At 38.5% G+C, this 17609-nt stretch overlaps 1 protein-coding gene across 2 annotated transcripts in view; it reads right to left on the reverse strand.

Annotated features, from left to right (window-relative positions):
• Positions 1–913: 913 nt before the first annotated feature.
• jph3b (junctophilin 3b) overlaps positions 914–17609 on the reverse strand; it is a 54334-nt gene continuing 37638 nt past the window's right edge. For both annotated transcript variants that reach the window (XM_088417654.1, XM_088417655.1), the window contains exons 4-6: positions 11664–11788; positions 9861–10813; positions 914–4503 (exon numbers count right to left, since the gene is read on the reverse strand). In XM_088417654.1, the coding sequence (XP_088273780.1) occupies positions 4423–4503; positions 9861–10813; positions 11664–11788 (1159 nt within the window). In that variant the 3' untranslated portion in view covers positions 914–4422. The remainder of the gene's footprint in view (positions 4504–9860; positions 10814–11663; positions 11789–17609) is intronic.

A 17609-nucleotide genomic window follows, 5' to 3' on the forward strand; every position in this document is an offset into this window, starting at 1 on the left:
CTATGAGCTGAACAATACAGTGACATATTTAACAGTTTGTTGCGGACAGCCTAGTTGTTTTAGTTTGTTTGTTAGTTAGTTTGTTTGATAGTTTGTTTGTTTGTTTTAAGATGAAAGAGGTTCAAAATAGTCAAAGACTGGCTACTTGATTGTGTGTGTAAGTCGCCCGGGGTGTGAATATGCATTCTTTTGTTGCACATTCTTGAAGAAAAAGCGACATCCTTCACCACGGAGGGGACCGCCATACTTTTTAAACATTGACCTTTTTATGACAGTCCGATGAAATTTCAAAGATGATTTAAAAATGTAAGTCTAATCTAAAACATTATTAGTATAAACTATTTTACATGTACATTTTTAAAATCATTATTTATGAAATAATCAATTTGGTAATTATAGCTCAATTAATGTAGGTTATTTCTTACTCAATACAATTTACATGAGGATAAATAGATAGAGATTTACTGTTCACCGTCTTTGTAATGCATTACGTGTGAAGTTTTGTCCGAAGCTTGGATTTAAAAAAAAAAAAAAAAAAAACCCCGCCGGAAGTCGCAGTGTTGTAATTTAACCCAAACACCCGTAGATGGTAGCAAAGGATCATATTGAAAGTCACGCAATACTACCCGTTATCAATTTGGATGGAAAAGCACATAGGAATATTGTACGTTTAAAAGTTTTTGGTGTATTAATTGCTGTTAATTTCTTAATTCAGTTTATACAACACAGTTTTCCCCTTTCATTTAAATCGCCTTGCTCTTGGGATAAACACCCATCTCCTTCAAGGAGCATGAAAGAATTAGATTGGTTGTTAAAGCAAACCAAAAAAAAAAAAAAACAAGCAATGCATCTCACCTTCTTCAGTAAGGATGCTCCACTCGGGGTTAAAAAGAGACAAATAAAAAGTCAATAGTCGTTTTTTAAAACACTTTAATTAATTTCTCCACGTGAAACAAAACCAAAACAGTAATTCCCAGAAATAAAGAAAACAGGGGAAGGAAAGGAAGAAAGATTCAAACTATAGAGAGAGCTTGGCATGCTGTAACATGCTGCAGTGTAACAGGTGCATCATCACCAGGCTGACGACAAACAGCAGTACCTTTTTTTATCAGTATAGGACCCAAATAGATGAAAATAATTTCTGCCTTCGGGTTGTAACTCATGAAGTATGGGGAGAAATGACAGGAAGGAGAGAACCTCTCAGTCAAAATTGCAGCTGAAACTGTTGTCAGTACCAGGTGGCCACTTTCCATGAAAGGAGGATGGACACACATTTGTTTGGACTATCCCACAAACTTTCTTTAATGCGAACACGCACATAGGCTGATCTGCCAGATGGATTTTAGAGACTGCTTTATAGATCTTGAAAGTTGGAGACTGTCAGCAGAGTGCACAAAAGTGTATATTAAAAAAAAAAATCATCATACCAGACTTTGAACCTACTTGTTGCTTTGTACAACAATTGAACCACACTACAGTTATGTGCAAATGTCTCAGGCTGCATACAGAGCTGGCGTTTTAATGGCCTTTTCCCAAACATAGAAAGTACAATTATGTACACCATTGTTGATTAAAATCATGCTTTTGTTTAATATGTGATTAGCCATTCTTAAATTCCATATTGAGGAAAGAATGCTTGATGCCAAACCACTAGGCCAATACCTGCGACAAAAGCAAGACATTTTTTTGACATACTTTATCAAAAATGTAGCCGGTATGCTTTAATACAGTTTGTTACTGTCGTCAGATTCAATACTGAAACACACAACTTACAAAAAGTAAGTGGCATTGGGCTTTTAGATGAAATTTCATGATGAACTCAATATAAAATATTAACAAAAGGCTCATCTTATTTTGTCCACTCAAATTTGAATGCACATCTTCAACTGTTCATTGTTTCATTGCTTTTTGCACAGCTTACTGTTCTATAAAACAAGTAGCTGAGCGTCACAATTCACTCAATGAGTTTTCATCAGTAGTTCATGGCAGTGTGTATAGCGGATGCAAATGCTAACTTGGCCTTTAGCCTACTACATAATACCATTAGCTCCCAACTCAATAAATACCCAAAGGCAATACACATAGTCACGGGGGATTTCAGTCATGTGGATTTAATAGGAGTGTTCCCCAGATTCCGGATCATCATCACGATATAAAGTGTGCCACAGAGGGGAGGAAAAAACTTGCATGCCGCACCATCAACTCAATTTCAAAACATGGTCTGTATAGTACTCTTCCATACCGTGGACAGCAAGCTCGCTCCACTCCCCTCCCTTCTCCTCGCGCGATTAAAAAAAAAGTTGACAAAAACTACAACAGCGACAGAAAGCCCCGTCCATACGTTTGTGATGTGGTTTTGCAGCCAGCCCCCCCCCCCCCCCCCCCGGTCCGCAGTCTAAATTTAAGGCGTTGACCGTGCCGCGGTGATCAAAAAGTTGGGAACCACTGCCATAGACAGTGATGGCTGGCTGGCAGAGGTGCTAAAGAGCTTTTTCATCTCTAGTCGCAAGCTCACTTAGGAATAGTATCAGTTGCTGCATGTGTTTTTTTCTTTTTTTTTTAAATAGGAAGTTCAAATGTAAATTGTGATTGTTATCATGTTTGGTCAGCTACAGGCTTCACTCTAATTAGACTTTAGGGCGCTGCTCATATAACCGTGGCTCTCCGTGAGATTACAGCCAAAGGGATGGGAATGAGAAGGGATAATGCTACAGTTACTGTGACTGCGCTGCAGTAGTTTGACGTCCGAGGAGCGCAGTTTGGCAAGTGCATTTATAGTTGACTCATCTGTCTGGCATGCAGGGAACCTTCACAGCTCGTCTCTCCGCAATATAGCTTTTTTTTAATGAAAAAAAGAAATCTGCAATGCACTGAATTAAAGGTCCATGTCTGTAATATTTCTAGTTAACATTTCTTGTTTATATTCTATACTTGTCAGTGTCCACTGCTCTGTGAAACATCCAGTTGGAAGTCACGCCTAGGTGAGGTACGATTAATCAGTTAGGTGTTGTCATGGTCTCCAAATGTAAAAATGGCGATAGCACGATGAAAAGGACTGTTAAAATACAAAAAAAAGAACTGTATGAGTCAATCTTTTGATCAAACACCTGCAGTAAATTCAGCCAGTTGGAGATCAGAAAGTTGTACAAAGACCACAAAAAATGAACAGGTCTGGATGTGCATTCAAAGGTTTTCAGAGGTTTAAAGTTATCTGTAAATTTGACAGTATACAGTAGGTTCATCCGGATTAAAAAAAAAAAAAAAAGAAGTGGAAAATCCTTACATTTCAATCTTGGCTATACCCTGGCACTTGCAAAACATAATTTGGGATAGATTTTGTTTTGTCACATCCACACTTGAATATTGTCTCTAAAATCCTCTGCCAGTTGTGCAGCAGATTTTAGACTATACCAAGGAGCCTCTGCCCCTGAACTACCACCGTCTGAGAGGACGCACAGCTCAATGACTGGTGTGTGCAGAGGTTGGAAAGTGTAGGAGGGAAAGACAGAATGAGCATCACTGCCGGAAAATGGTGGTATGCTGGATGTGGTTGCGTAGAGACCATGTCCTCATGAGACTTTCTCTCCGCTCGTTGCAAACGTACAATGGCTTTGTGGAGGCACTCCGTAGTCATGAACTTAACTCACACACTGATGACGTCTGATGAAAGAGTGGGATGGCAAACAAGCCAGGACTGTGTGTGTGTGTGTGTGTGTGTGTGTGTGTGTGCGCATGGCCAGGTTACATGGACGGGAAACCTTCAAGAGTGTTTCTACTGTAGGTGGTGCTGTGATTCAGTCCCTGCATTTCCTCTCTTGACAGAGATTAAACAAATATAACATCGCTAAGAACATTTGGTCAGGTGGAAGAACCAAAAAGCTGGAGTCATATGCCGTAGAGTCGTGTGACGGGCTTACAAAATAAATAATATATCCATCAACATATCATACATGAGAGAAATTATTCTCAAAGGAATATTATAAATCTGTTGTAAACTATGATTTGAAGATGAAAAAGGTATATATTTTGTCTTGAGACAGTGGAAGCGGGCATTATGTTCTATAATGCCAGGGCCTGGGAATCAGACCCATTTTAGTCAGTATGTGAACTACTCAAGCTCACTTTAGTCTGGTTTCTGGACCGTATTATACAGCCCATTCACCAAGGCTGGTGTACTTTTCTTACATCCACGTCATTGGGCTCTGCATTGCAGTGTCGCCTTCATGGTTTCTGGACTACGATTTGAACACACTCACAAATCAGCCATCTTCAGCCCAAACCTTTTGGGCCAAAATGGATCGAAACCCTCGATGTCCTCTTCTGTTGCAGTCGTTTTTCCAGGAACACAAAGGGACAGCAGATCCCTCATAGTAACTATAGATCTTTAATGTAGCATGTGTAGACTCATTCCAAAAACAAGGCTTAAATAAAAAAGTGGATAAACAAAATAGCCACGCCAATGTTGAGAAGAACCACCACGGCAACCAGGATTGCACTGCGGGCCTGCAGGGGCGAAAAATACAAAGTGCTATTGGTAAATAATGGCATACAAAAACACAAAGAAATTTTCAGACATTCCGTGGTTGTAAGCTTATGTTATGATAACAAGAGAGATGTTATTCCATTGAAAGGTAGAGAATCTTCAAAACTTTCCAGGGCACGTTTTTACGTGCGTTAGCCAAATTACACATGACTGTAGACTTTTAGCAGTGCTTGTCAATTATATTTTGTAAAGCTCTCCCCTAGGAATGAGAGTTAACCCCCCCACACCGCCACCACCACTCGAGGTGTTGGCAATAACTAAGATTGTTATCTATAAAAATTGTATAAGTATACCTAAAGCAAGAAGGCAATATAAATCAACTTTCAACGACGGCAATTATCATTTACAGTGTTTATACGGGTTACAGCTTCGTCTAAAACAGAAAAAAAACAAAAAAAAAAACAAGTGCATCTAAGTGCCTGAAACTAAAATAAAAAAAAGATTAAAATTGTTATTTTATTGCAATTACACTTCACAAACAAAAAGAAAGCCTTATCCCTATTTGAAAAAATAGTCACCTGAAATAGTTTGCCATCCATCGGTGTGACTTTTCAGGGTTAATTAGTGGAATTCCTTGCTTCAGTGGGACTCATGGGGGAATTTATGTTTATGTTTATGTTTACAGTGGGGATCATACAGCCCGACTGGACAAATTTCATATGGTGGACAACTGTTTAGATTCATATTATGGCAAGAAACTAACTAAAGTAAAATGAGTGGCCATCATTACCTGAAGAAATTGAATGATGTTGAAACTTTTGGCCTATACTGTATATACAGTGCAGGATATGTAACCTAACATTTACTGTTTGAAAGCAGCATTACTGAGACATTGTTGTAATTGCTCATGAATGTGATGATGTGGTTTCTGATGATGAACTCTATAATAGGCTTATCCTAGATCTATGGCATATCATCATGCCACAGGTGGATGGAATCCTTCTGACAGACTGCTCTTTCTTAATCTCCTCAGCAAGATAACTGCTACTCAGAAGCACAATGAGTGGCGGATATAATACATAAACGCACTCACAGTGTTGTTCCTAAGTGCCAAAGTTTCGTTATTAACAGGAAACATATCATGGTGAAGGCCTAACATCGAAATCCTCCAGGTCTTGGTTATTTCATATTTTTGTTGTGATTACTGACACATCGGACCGTAATTTGGTGCTCAGATGCAAGTCTTGGTGCAATGTGCGTCTAAATGTGCGCGTGGGTGGCGGTTCCTCTCTTTTGGTAATCTGCTCAACTTTGTGCATGGAAAAATTATCGGCGGGTTTGTGCTGCTGTTGGACGAAACATGCCGAGTCACAGCCAATCCTGGCGCTATCCCTCGTTTGCAATAGGAATCGGGGTGAAAGGGAAGTGCACACTGAGTTTGATGTTATGCAAAGAGTAAACTTGTTGGTCCATTCAAGACACAATGGTGCACGTTCACACAGCTGTATGGCTGACCGATGATGATGTACTGTATGCATGCATTGAAGATCACCGAGCAAGCACAACCGTGCGACACCCACCCAACGGTTGTGTTATGCTGATCACGGCATGCCATTAAAACATATTTGAAATATGAATGATTACAACTCGTTTGATTAACTGATTAATATCGACTGTTTTTGTTTAATTTTATTGATAGAGTCATTTAAATGTATACATATTTGTAGGAGTCAAGAACCCAACAGCCGTCAGAGACGGCGCTAAAAAACAAAGACTGAGCCAAACAAGGCACACTTCTGTAACTGTTAAAAGATAAACTAAATCAGTTACAAAACACCCAAATTATTTCACGGCCCCCCTGCAGTTAGGCCACTTTGAGAACCACTGCACTACTGTATATAAAAATTCAGGAGGACTGTCATGTTGTTGTGAGATGTAGCCTATCCTCCGACCTTGCTTAATCGCCCCACCAATGTACTCCCAAGGGGGGCAAGGGTGTTAACATGAGTTTTAAATGATCCATCCAGCTGTGATAATTCATTCAATGAATCCATGAATGTATTTCAACAGTAATTCAGAGGGAATTATACACACTCACACACATACATATATATTAGCGTGGGACAAGAGCTCGTGCAACGGGATCTGGCGAGAGTTGAATGCCACAAGTGTTTTCATCCCCGCACAACATATAATCAATTTTCTTTGGCTGTTGTTTTTAGAGTACACAGGTGCATGTGCTGTCTGTCAATGCTCTGTGCTGCTAATTGATGGTCTTCGTGGCAGTAAAACACATCATCAAACGTGATGAGAATTTCATAATAAGTCTAAACATACCAAGTCATGTAACGAGACAAACACCCTGGTTTACTTTTGTTCTGAAATTGTTAACTTGCAGCTTCGGTAACTTGAGTCACAAACTGGTGCTGGCAGTGTGAATCATGAGCCGCAATTCCTGATATAAACAACACAACGTTGCTCTAAAATAATGTTCAATCGCCAATTCAGTGCACTAAAAAGGACTTAATTATTCTGATGATGTATTGTACAGCACGTGTTGAAAAGATAGACCGAACTGGAATTTTCCCATTCGAGTTAGAGTACGTCAGAGTATATCCCAAAGCTCAATGGACAATTATGAAGAAAAAAACTTTGTCAACGTTGTAACATTGTTAACTTTTTGGTTAGGCAGCAACTGAAAAGACAGTGCAGGAAAGTGAAAGAAAAAAAAAACAAACTTTGACCAAATATGTATGTATATTGCCATTTTTTAAATAACTCATAGCTCAACTTACAGCATCCTGTCTTTGTCACTATCTTCTGTCATAACTAACTAAAAGACACCTGTTCCACTGACCAAATACAAATGCACTTTTATTCAAAAATGTATTTTGCTTTTAATAATTACTGTGTATGGTTTGAAAAGAATAATTCATTGAAATGTGGTATTCAGTACATATTTTAGCAACAGGTGAGGTCACACCAAGGTTATTGCACATCACTTCAAAATACATACGGCAACCTTTAAGTCCCTTATAGGCAAACTAACTTAATGACGTCATTGCACAGGGAGTGTGATAGTATCCAGCTTGTTCAAAGGTTCTGGCGTCCATTTATCTCAGTGTGACGATAACTGTGTGCTGTGAACCTGCCTTACACAAATCCCGCTTGGTTCTCTGCAGCTGCAAACACACATCCCACCTCAACCTACTCCCCGCCACCACTGTTGCTGATACACACACACACACATGCACACACACACACACACACACACACACACACACACACACCGATTGGCCAGTATGGAAGCAAGGCATAAGCTGTTCCCTAGCAACAGAGCGCTAGTTAACCAATAGGGGGCATCTGCGAGGAAGCCCTACTTTGCCAATCTGCTGTTACCAAGGTGCAGAGAACCATTGGGTTTCTCTCAGTGCCTGCGTGAGACAGTGTTGTGTGTGTGTGTGTGTGTGTGTGTGTGTGTGTGTGTGCGTGTGCATGCGTGCGTCGAAGGAGGGTCACACAATGAAAGCCAGCAAGCAACCGAGCTGCTACATAACATCACAGAGGGTCGTCTGCTTGTAGACTAAGGATATCAAAGTGAACCACGGTGATTATGGAGGTTGAAGCTGTATGCACACACAATTGTTGAGTTGTATAATGTACATCCGTACGCAGTGTTCAGTATTCCCCACAGCCCATTTCCCATTCTAGGATAATTTGCTATGTGTCTGATCGTGTTGGATTCACATGGCTCAGGCCACGCACCTGGCAAGTCAGAAAGAAAAGCTAACATTATAATAACGGAGGAAATCCTCTGTCTGGACATGTACAACAAATGCTTCTTTAGAATAGTTTCCAAGATAAAAACCTTGCAACTCTAAGGAGTTTCTTGTTGAGGACATTGATTTAAGGGAATGGATGTTTAGCGGTGCAGAGCTTCTGGGTGATGAAGTGGTGATTTTAATTTTGCACACAACATGTCGAACAAAAGAAACTGACTTTTGTCAATAGTAATAGAGTGTTTCTTAAGCTGTTCCTTATCGCTGTGGTTGCATTAAAAAATACTTGTCATTTTTGGGTAGTTTTTTATGGGTTTTTTTTCAATTGCTTATTAGCTTATTATAATTTTTTTCATTTATTACAGTCTGTTTGATTTTCCTCCTCACTCATGTTTTTTTTTTTTTACACTGTACCGTGTGTCATTTCATTTTTTTCGTTCAATGTTTTTCCACTTGTTTTTTTATTATACATGTTTGCACTCTTTTGATTTAAGTTTAATATTTTTATTAGTTTTTTAGCTAAACATTTTTCATCTATCATATGCTTTTTCATTGAAGTATTTATTTGTTTATTTGAAGCATTTTCATTTACTACCAGTATACTGTATGTTTTTTCTAATTTCTTAATTTTTGTTTGTACATATAAAATATATCCAGCCACTTATGAAATTGCTTGCAATTTTGCAGTTCAAAGTTGGATGCGCTGTGCTTCAACACAGTTCCAGCCAGACTTCTATGAAAAGTGTAGTCAAACACCTATGCCCTTAATTCTGGTCTCAAATGACTTTGTGTCATTTGTAGCTAAGCTTAGCAAATAGCATGACTTTGACATCTTTTCTCTTTGTGTAATTTGCATTATCACATGTTTTACACCACTGCAAACTAGAGGTCAACAATAAAATTGTTAAAAAAACAAAGGACTGTGAAGTGCAAAGAAGGTTGCAAGTTGGAATGTGAAGCAATAGAGTGGTTGAGTAATATATTATTTCAAAGTTTTGTTATACACCTATAAAATCACTCTTATTACACTTAAAGGGAGTATGTGTAATTTTTCGCATGCGCCTGTGGGAGCTTTGGGGGTATTAAGGTAAATGCAGCGATAAACACTCCTCCTGCTGTTTGTAGCTATAACAGACATGGCCGCCTCAGGAGGGGTTCCACCCCCACCATCAAATACAATTGAATGATAACTACAGCTACGATTATATTTAAAACATACTGCTGGTCGTTCGGAAAAGATTTGTTTGCAAGTATTTGAAATTTGTAATAATTTAATGTATTCATTTTTAATGAAAAACGGTCTGAGTCTTACACAGTGTCGCTGTAAGATTGTTAAAATATTGCTCAACATATTTCGTCTACAGTTAATAGATTGTTAAAATGTGACAACATATTTCATCTACAGTTAATAAAGCTGACAAAAGTTGAACCTCTGAAAATTATGTTTCTAGGTGAAACACTGTATCTAAAACCAAATCAAATAAATTGGAGTGACGCAAAACCGATTGTGTACCATTTGTACAGCTATTTTGTGATTTGTGGGGCCAGCTTTTTGAATGTTGTTTCTTGGCGTGGGCTGCGTAAGGTAAGGGTCTTACTGAGTGGCCTTTGTGCTGAATGACTCCGTGATCCTGTTGCTCCGGGGTGATGGGGGAGGACTTCAGAGGAGGGGAGAGGGTGAGGTCCCGTCGTATAGGTCGAGTATCCACCTTGTCGCCCGGTCGTGCACTCTCCAGCTGGTCTTTCCCTTCCCTCCCGTCTCGGTTCTTATGTCTCTGTCGCTGCAGTGTGTGCGAGCGCCCCTCTCCGTGAGAGTGTCCGTGCCCGTGCTTCTCCTCCCCGTGCCCGTGGGTCTTGTGGGTAGCGGAGTCCCTGGGCTGTAAAGGCTTCATCTCCATTTCATAATTGCTCATTTTCTCTTCGTCCTGCTCAAGAAGCCGCCCTCCCCTGCTGTGCGCACCGCTATGCCCAGACGTCCAAGAGGGAGACGAGGGTGTCTCTGTCCATCTGTCTCCCCTAATTTGTTTATGATTAGATGAACCATGCTCCCGAGACTTGTGATTGGAGGAGCTGTGTTTGTGTCCATTGGTCCTGCTAGTGCCTTGTCCGCTGACTCCCCCTCCTCCTTTGTGGAAGACACCTTTCCTCTTCTCCTCACTCCAGCTTTTTGCCCGCATGTACTCTACCTTTCCTCCTCCACCCTCACTCTCCCTGCTGCCTCCCTCTATCAAGACCTGAATTTCTGTCTGCCCGCCAGGTCCTTCTTTCTCACCCCGCTCTCCCCCTTCTTTCCCCCTGTCTCCGTGGTCGACCGCAGTCTGCCGATGAAAGCGAGCACTTTTGCTGCGTTGGGCTGGCCGAATTAAGGCAGGAGGACTATGGGGAGGTGAGGAAGAAGGGGGACTGAGATCTGGTGTGGCGTTGGAGGGGTCATCCGAGCCTGTGCTCCTCACATAGAGGTCGGGGCTATCTGCCGTTCCGGCGCTACTGGACAAGCCCTCGGCCTCTACTTCGCTGGACACCTGACATTTGGGACGCTGCACCTCCATGCCTGCGATAAAGAGAAGAGACCAGAAATAGGACAGGTGTGGTTGTTGATTTTGGGTTAGGGTTCGAGCTCGGAAAAATGAAACACACTGAGCCTAAGATGGTAACATGGAGCCATTCCTGCAGTTGGCGGATGTTTAATTGAGTCATTCAATTCAAACGGTTCTTGCTCAGGGAAATGAACAGAAGAAGAATTTTATTGCATAACACAATAAAACTTGAATCTCGAATCTTGAAATAACTTGATTGCTAATAAATATTTGTCCACAAAAAATAATCAAGATAAAACGTCAGACCTATTTTCAAAAAGAAACTCTGAATAAAAACTCGTCCACAGAAAAAAATTCAACATAAATCGTCCTCATGGTAGAGATCTGTTCACAAAAATAAGTCAATAGCTTAATATTAATACAGTGCATAATTAAACACAAAAATAATCAACATAAAGTGTCAGACCTGTACTCAAAAAGAAATAACATATAATAAAAAATATTCAACTTAAAGTGTCTTCTTTTGGGATCATAGTCGAGATCTGTGCCATGTGACTTGTCGGGTGGAACTATTCTAGTATGGGGGGAGAATCTGGGTTTTGAAAATAATGAAATTGAATAACCGACAGAACATATATTTTTTTATGAACTTATTTTCCTGAAACCTTTACTTAATGTAATATTTTTTTTAAAGGATTTTTGCATGTTTATTTGTTTTATTTAAAATCTTGAGTACCTCCTGGAGTTCCTTCAAGTACCCCCGGGGATACCCGTACCCCCATTTTAGAACCACTGCAATAAATAATAGTGTTTAGGTACTTTGACTATAATAATAATACAGGTAGTTTAATATTGATACTTTACCATTTCCCGGGTGCTGGAATGAAGGGGAGAACTGCTTGGCAGTGACTCTGGCCATGCGGCTCTCCTCTTGGGCTTTCTGGGCCGCTCCAACAGCTGCCTCGGCTTTACCCTGCGCATGAGCGGTCCTGATGCACAGAAAAGGAAAGTTGGAAATGTTTCAATTGATACTGAAATGAGACAATGTCCCCTTGTGTTTACAGTGAGTAGAAAATGATGACAATAGAGTCACCTTAATCACAAGTTGTGTCAAGCACCAAAAAATAATGGTGAGAGGTGCTGCTTTGAATGTCAGTGATTAGTTCTCAGCATTAGACAAATACTAAACAACTGAGTTTTATAAAACTTTGGAGATATGTGGCATGAGCATCATGAAGAACCCCAAAAAGAATTTTGATGCCAAAATATAAAAAAGACATGACAGTGTACGTTATTTTCTCCTTCCATCATTAGTCACAAACCATACATGCTTGCATAATGTGTATTCATCTGACTTTTTTCTTTGGGAGCCACATATGAACATATAAAAAATATTTTGGAGCGTATCGTTCTCTGTATACATGCTATCACTTTTTATTTTGAGTTGGCTTTGTATTTATGTTTACTTACTGTATTTTGTGATTTTAAATAATGTCAGTAGATCAGAGTTCTTGCCTTTTAGATATATGAGTTTACTTATCAAGCGTTTTCACATTTGCTGGAGGTGTAACAAAGCACTTTACAAAACATATCACTCATCTTGTCAAAGCATACGTAGGATTACATAAACTGCCACTCGGACAAATATATCTTTTCATTTTTCTTCAGATATCATAAAACTATCTTTCAGGTCGGAAAACTGAAAATTGTGAATGATATGCGGAAAAAAGAATTTTCACGAGTTGTCTTCACAACACTTGAATGGAGTGAATGAGATTGAGCACCATCTTTCAATATATCCATATTTAACTTTAGGGGAGCCATACACTGCACGGTGTCAGTCAAGAAACACACAGTGGCTACAAAAGAAAAAAAATTGGTCTATATTAAAGACAAAAATGGGAAAATGTATTGAAAACATGGCACTCGATCTTATTCGGTCTAACCAGCTTGGATGCGGTTTAAAAAGAAATGTCGCAATAATGCAAGATACAATGACAAGCCGAGGTGGGCATTTTACAAAATTTCATATTTCAATATCATAATCAGTCTATCATTTTACAAGCTGAGCCAATTTGCACTCGTCAGACCCTCTTATATTAAGAGGGCTTCGATCAGAAGCACAAAAATGAAGTATCTCGCGATGTGCTTACAAAACACACACACACAGAAAAAAATGTGAAAATAGGGGAAAGGTACTTAAGTAAAGTTGGCAAGATATTGGCAGATTCGGACTTTCGCGATCAATACCTCTCAGATAAAACGTCGTCGAAACACCAAAGTCGCCTTTATGCCTCCTTCGTAACACAGACTACCAGCTACAATGTCAAAAAAAGACATTTGTAAAATATTTAAACCGTTTCTTTCGGTGAAAAGACGCAATTGAGCTCTATGAGCAGCAGAGGCTGGGCGAGCGCGCAAGGGACAGTCTGCAAATTACTAGATGAGGAGGGGGAAAAAAACAATAACGCCACAATTTGTGATTATGAATTCAACGAACAAATCAAAGACATTAACATAATCATATTGGGACAGTGCTTTTGAATAAAAAAAGCGTTTGTTTAATTTTGGATAATTTGTGTACTTAAAAATCATTAATAAACTGTATATTCATCTATAGCTCCAATATTGTTTAATATAAAGAGTCCAAAATCACTGGGCATTCATGACATTTTCATGATCGCACTACAACACTCGTTTTTTAAATGAATTATTTTGATAAATTTTGGGGCTTTATTTTAAATGCTTGTTAATCATTTATGCCCTCAAAAAGAATCAGTGGCTCCCCTTTTTGAGTTGGGGTAAACCCTCCTAAATCACTACAACCATCAATGAAGTACTCCCAATTATGCAACAACTGCTGGTTTTCTAATAAATTCCTTTGCCTAATTTTAAGGATTTTTTAAATGCATATTGACCATAATTTACCAATATATTGATTAATAGCTCTGCTGTTGGTTGAGTTAGGGACTCCAAAATCACCACAGACAACAGTGACACCCCTCGCCTTATGCTACATTCTTTGGTTTTCAAATAAATCCCTCTGCAAAATTTTAAGGATTTTTTTATGATTACTGATCAATATTTACCAATATATTGATCAATAGCTCTGAGTTTGGTTGGGTTAAAGACTCCAAAGTCACCCCACACATCAGTGACACCCCTCCCCTTATGCTACATCCTCTGGTTTTCAAAAAAATCCCTCTGCCTAATTTTAAGGATGTTTTTTATGATTATTGATCAATAATTACCCATATATTGATCAATAGCTCTGCTGTTGGTTGGGTTAGGGACTCCAAAATCACCACACACATCAGTGGCATCCTTACCCTTAGGCTACATCCTCTGGTTTTCAAATAAAGCCCTCTGCCTAATTTTAAGGAATTTTTTATAGTTATTGATCAATAATTACCCATATATTGATCAATAGCTCTGCTGTTGATTGGTTTAGGGACTCCAAACTCACCAAACACATTAGTGACATTCCTACCCTTATGCTACATCCTCTGGTTTTCAAATAAATCCCTCTGCCTAATTTTAAGGAATTTTTTATGATTATTGATCAATAATTACCCATATATTGATCAATAGCTCTGCTGTTGGTTGGGTTAGGGACTCCAAAATCACCACACACATCAGTGGCATCCTTACCCTTAGGCTACATCCTCTGGTTTTCAAATAAAGCCCTCTGCCTAATTTTAAGGAATTTTTTATAGTTATTGATCAATAATTACCCATATATTGATCAATAGCTCTGCTGTTGATTGGGTTAGGGACTCCAAACTCACCAAACACATTAGTGACATCCCTAACCTTATGCTACAACCTCTGGTTTTCAAATAAATCCCTCTGCCTAATTTTAAGGATTTTTTTTGTTTATTGATCAATATTTATCAATATATTGATCAATAGCTCTGCTGTTGGTTGGGTTAGAGACTCCAAAATCACGGCACACAACAGTGGCTTACCTCCCCTTAGGCTACATTCTCTGGATTTCAAATAATACCCTCTGCCTAATTTTAAGGATTTTTTTTATGACTATTGATCAATATTTACACTTATATTGATCAATAGCTCTGAGTTTGGTTGGGTTAGGGATTCCAAAATCACCACACACATCGATGACATCCCTCTCCTTATGCTACATCCTCTGGTTTTCAAATATATCCCTCTGCCTAATTTTAAGGATTTTTTTATGATTATTGATCAATAATTACCCATATATTGATCAATAGCTCTGCTGTTGGTTGGGTTAGGGACTACAAAATCACCACACACATCAGTGGCATCCCTCCCATTAGGCTACATTTCCTGGTTTTGAAATAAGTCCCTCTGCCTAATTTTAAGGAATATTTGATCATTATTGATCAATATTTACCCATATATTGATCAATAGCTCTGCTGTTGGTTGGGTTAGGGACTCCAAAGTCACCCCACACATCAGTGACATCCATCCCCTTATGCTACATCCTCTGGTTTACAAATAAATCCCTCTGCCTAATTTTAAGGATTTTTTTATGATTATTGATCAATAATTACCCATATATTGATCAATAGCTCTGCTGTTGATTGGGTTAGGGATTCCAAAATCACCAAACACATTAGTGGCATCCTTACCCTTAGGCTACAATTTCTGGTTTTCAAAAAAAATCCCTCTGCCTAATTTTAAGGAATTTTTTATGGTTATTGATCAATATTTACCCATATATTGATCAATAGCTCTGCTATTGGTTGGGTTAGAGATTCCAAAAACACCACACAACTCGGTGACAACCTTCCCCTTATGCTACATTCTCTGGTTTTCAAATAAATCTCTTTTCCAAGTTTTAAGGATTTTTTTTATGGTTATTGATCAATATTTATCCATATATTGATCAATAGCTCTGTTGTTGATTGGGTTAGGGACTCCAAACTCACCTAACACATTAGTGACATCACTCTTCTTATGCTACATCCTCTGGTTTTCAAATAAATCCCTTTGCCTAATTTTAAGGAATATTTTATCATTATTGATCAATATTTACCCATATATTGATCAATAGCTCTGCTGTTGGTTGGGTTAGGGACTCCAAAATCACAAAACACATTAGTGACATCCCTACCCTTGTGCTACAACCTCTGGTTTTCAAATAAATCCCTCTGCCTAATTTTAAGGATTTTAAGGATGGGTAAATATTGATCAATAATCATAAATAAAACTCTTAAAATTAGGCAGAGGGATTTATTTGAAAACCAAAGAATGTAGCATAAGGGGAGGGGTGTCACTGATGTGTGTGATGATTTTGGGGTCCCTTACCCCACCAAACTCAGAGCTATTGATCAATATATTAGTAAATATTGATCAATAATAGTAAATAATTCCTTAAAATTAGACAAAGAGATTAATCTGAAAACCGGGGAATGTAGCATAAAGGGGTGGGATACCACCGATGTGTTTGGTGATTTTGGAGTCCCTAACCCAACCAACAGCAAAGCTATTGATCAGTATATGTGTAAATATTGCTCAATATTAATAAAAAAAAAAATCCTTAAAAATAGGCAGAGGGATTTATTTGAAAACCAAAGAATGTAGCATGAAGGGAGGAATGTCATTGATGTTTTTGGGGAATTTGGACTCAACTAACAGCAAAGTTATTGATCAATATATTGATACATATTGATCAATAATCATAAAAAAATCCTTAAAATTAGGCAGAGGGATTTATTTGAAAACCAGAGGTTGTAGCATAAGGGTAGGGATGTCCCTAATGTGTTTGGTGAGTTTGGAGTCCCTAACCCACTCAACAGCAGAGCTATTGATCAATATATGGGTAAATATTGATCCATAATCATAAAAAAATCCTTAAAATTAGGCAGAGGGACTTATTTCAAAACCAGGAAATGTAGCCTAATGGGAGGGATGCCACTGATGTGTGTGGTGATTTTGTAGTCCCTAACCCAACCAACAGCCGAGCTATTGATCAATATATGTGTAAATATTGATTAATAATAATAAAATATTCTTTAAAAATAGGCAGAGGGAATTATTTGAAAACCAGAGAATGTAGCATAAGGGTAGGGATGCCACTGATGTGTGTGTTGATTTTGGAGTCTCTAACCTGACCAACAGCAGAGCTATTGATCAATATATGGGTAAATATTAATCAATAATATAAAAAAAATCCTTAAAATCTGGCAAAGAGATTTATTTGAAAACCAGAGAATGTAGCCTAATGGGAGAGATGCCACTGATGTGTGTGGTGATTTTGGAGTCCCTAACCAAACCAAACTCAGAGCTATTGATCAATATATTGGTAAATATTGATCAGTAATCATAAAAAAATCCTTAAAATTTGGCAGAGGTTTTTTTTTTTTAAACCAGCGAATGTAGCATAGGGGGAGGGATGTCACTAATGTGTTTGGTGAGTTTGGAGTCCCTAACCCAATCAACAGCAGAGCTATTGATCAATATATGGGTAAATATTGATCATTAATCATAAAAAATATCTTAAAATTAGGCAGAGGGATATATATGAAAACCAGAGGATGTAGCATAAGGAGAGGGATGTCATCGATGTGTGTGGTGATTTTGGGGTCCTTAACTCAACCAAACTCAGAGCTACTGATCAATATATTTGTAAATATTGATCAATAATAGTAAAAAAAAATCTTAAAATTAGGCAAAGAGATTAATCTGAAAACCAGGGAATGTAGCATAAGGGATGGGATACCACCGATGTGTTTGGTGATTTTGGAGTCCCTAACCCAACCAACAGCAGAGCTATTGATCAATATATGGGTAATTATTGATCAATAATCATAAAAAAAATC

Source organism: Hippichthys cyanospilos, chromosome 6 (genome assembly GCF_059441005.1).
Source record: "Hippichthys cyanospilos isolate Australia breed blue-spotted pipefish chromosome 6, RoL_Hcya_1.0, whole genome shotgun sequence".
Taxonomy (NCBI): domain Eukaryota; kingdom Metazoa; phylum Chordata; class Actinopteri; order Syngnathiformes; family Syngnathidae; genus Hippichthys; species Hippichthys cyanospilos.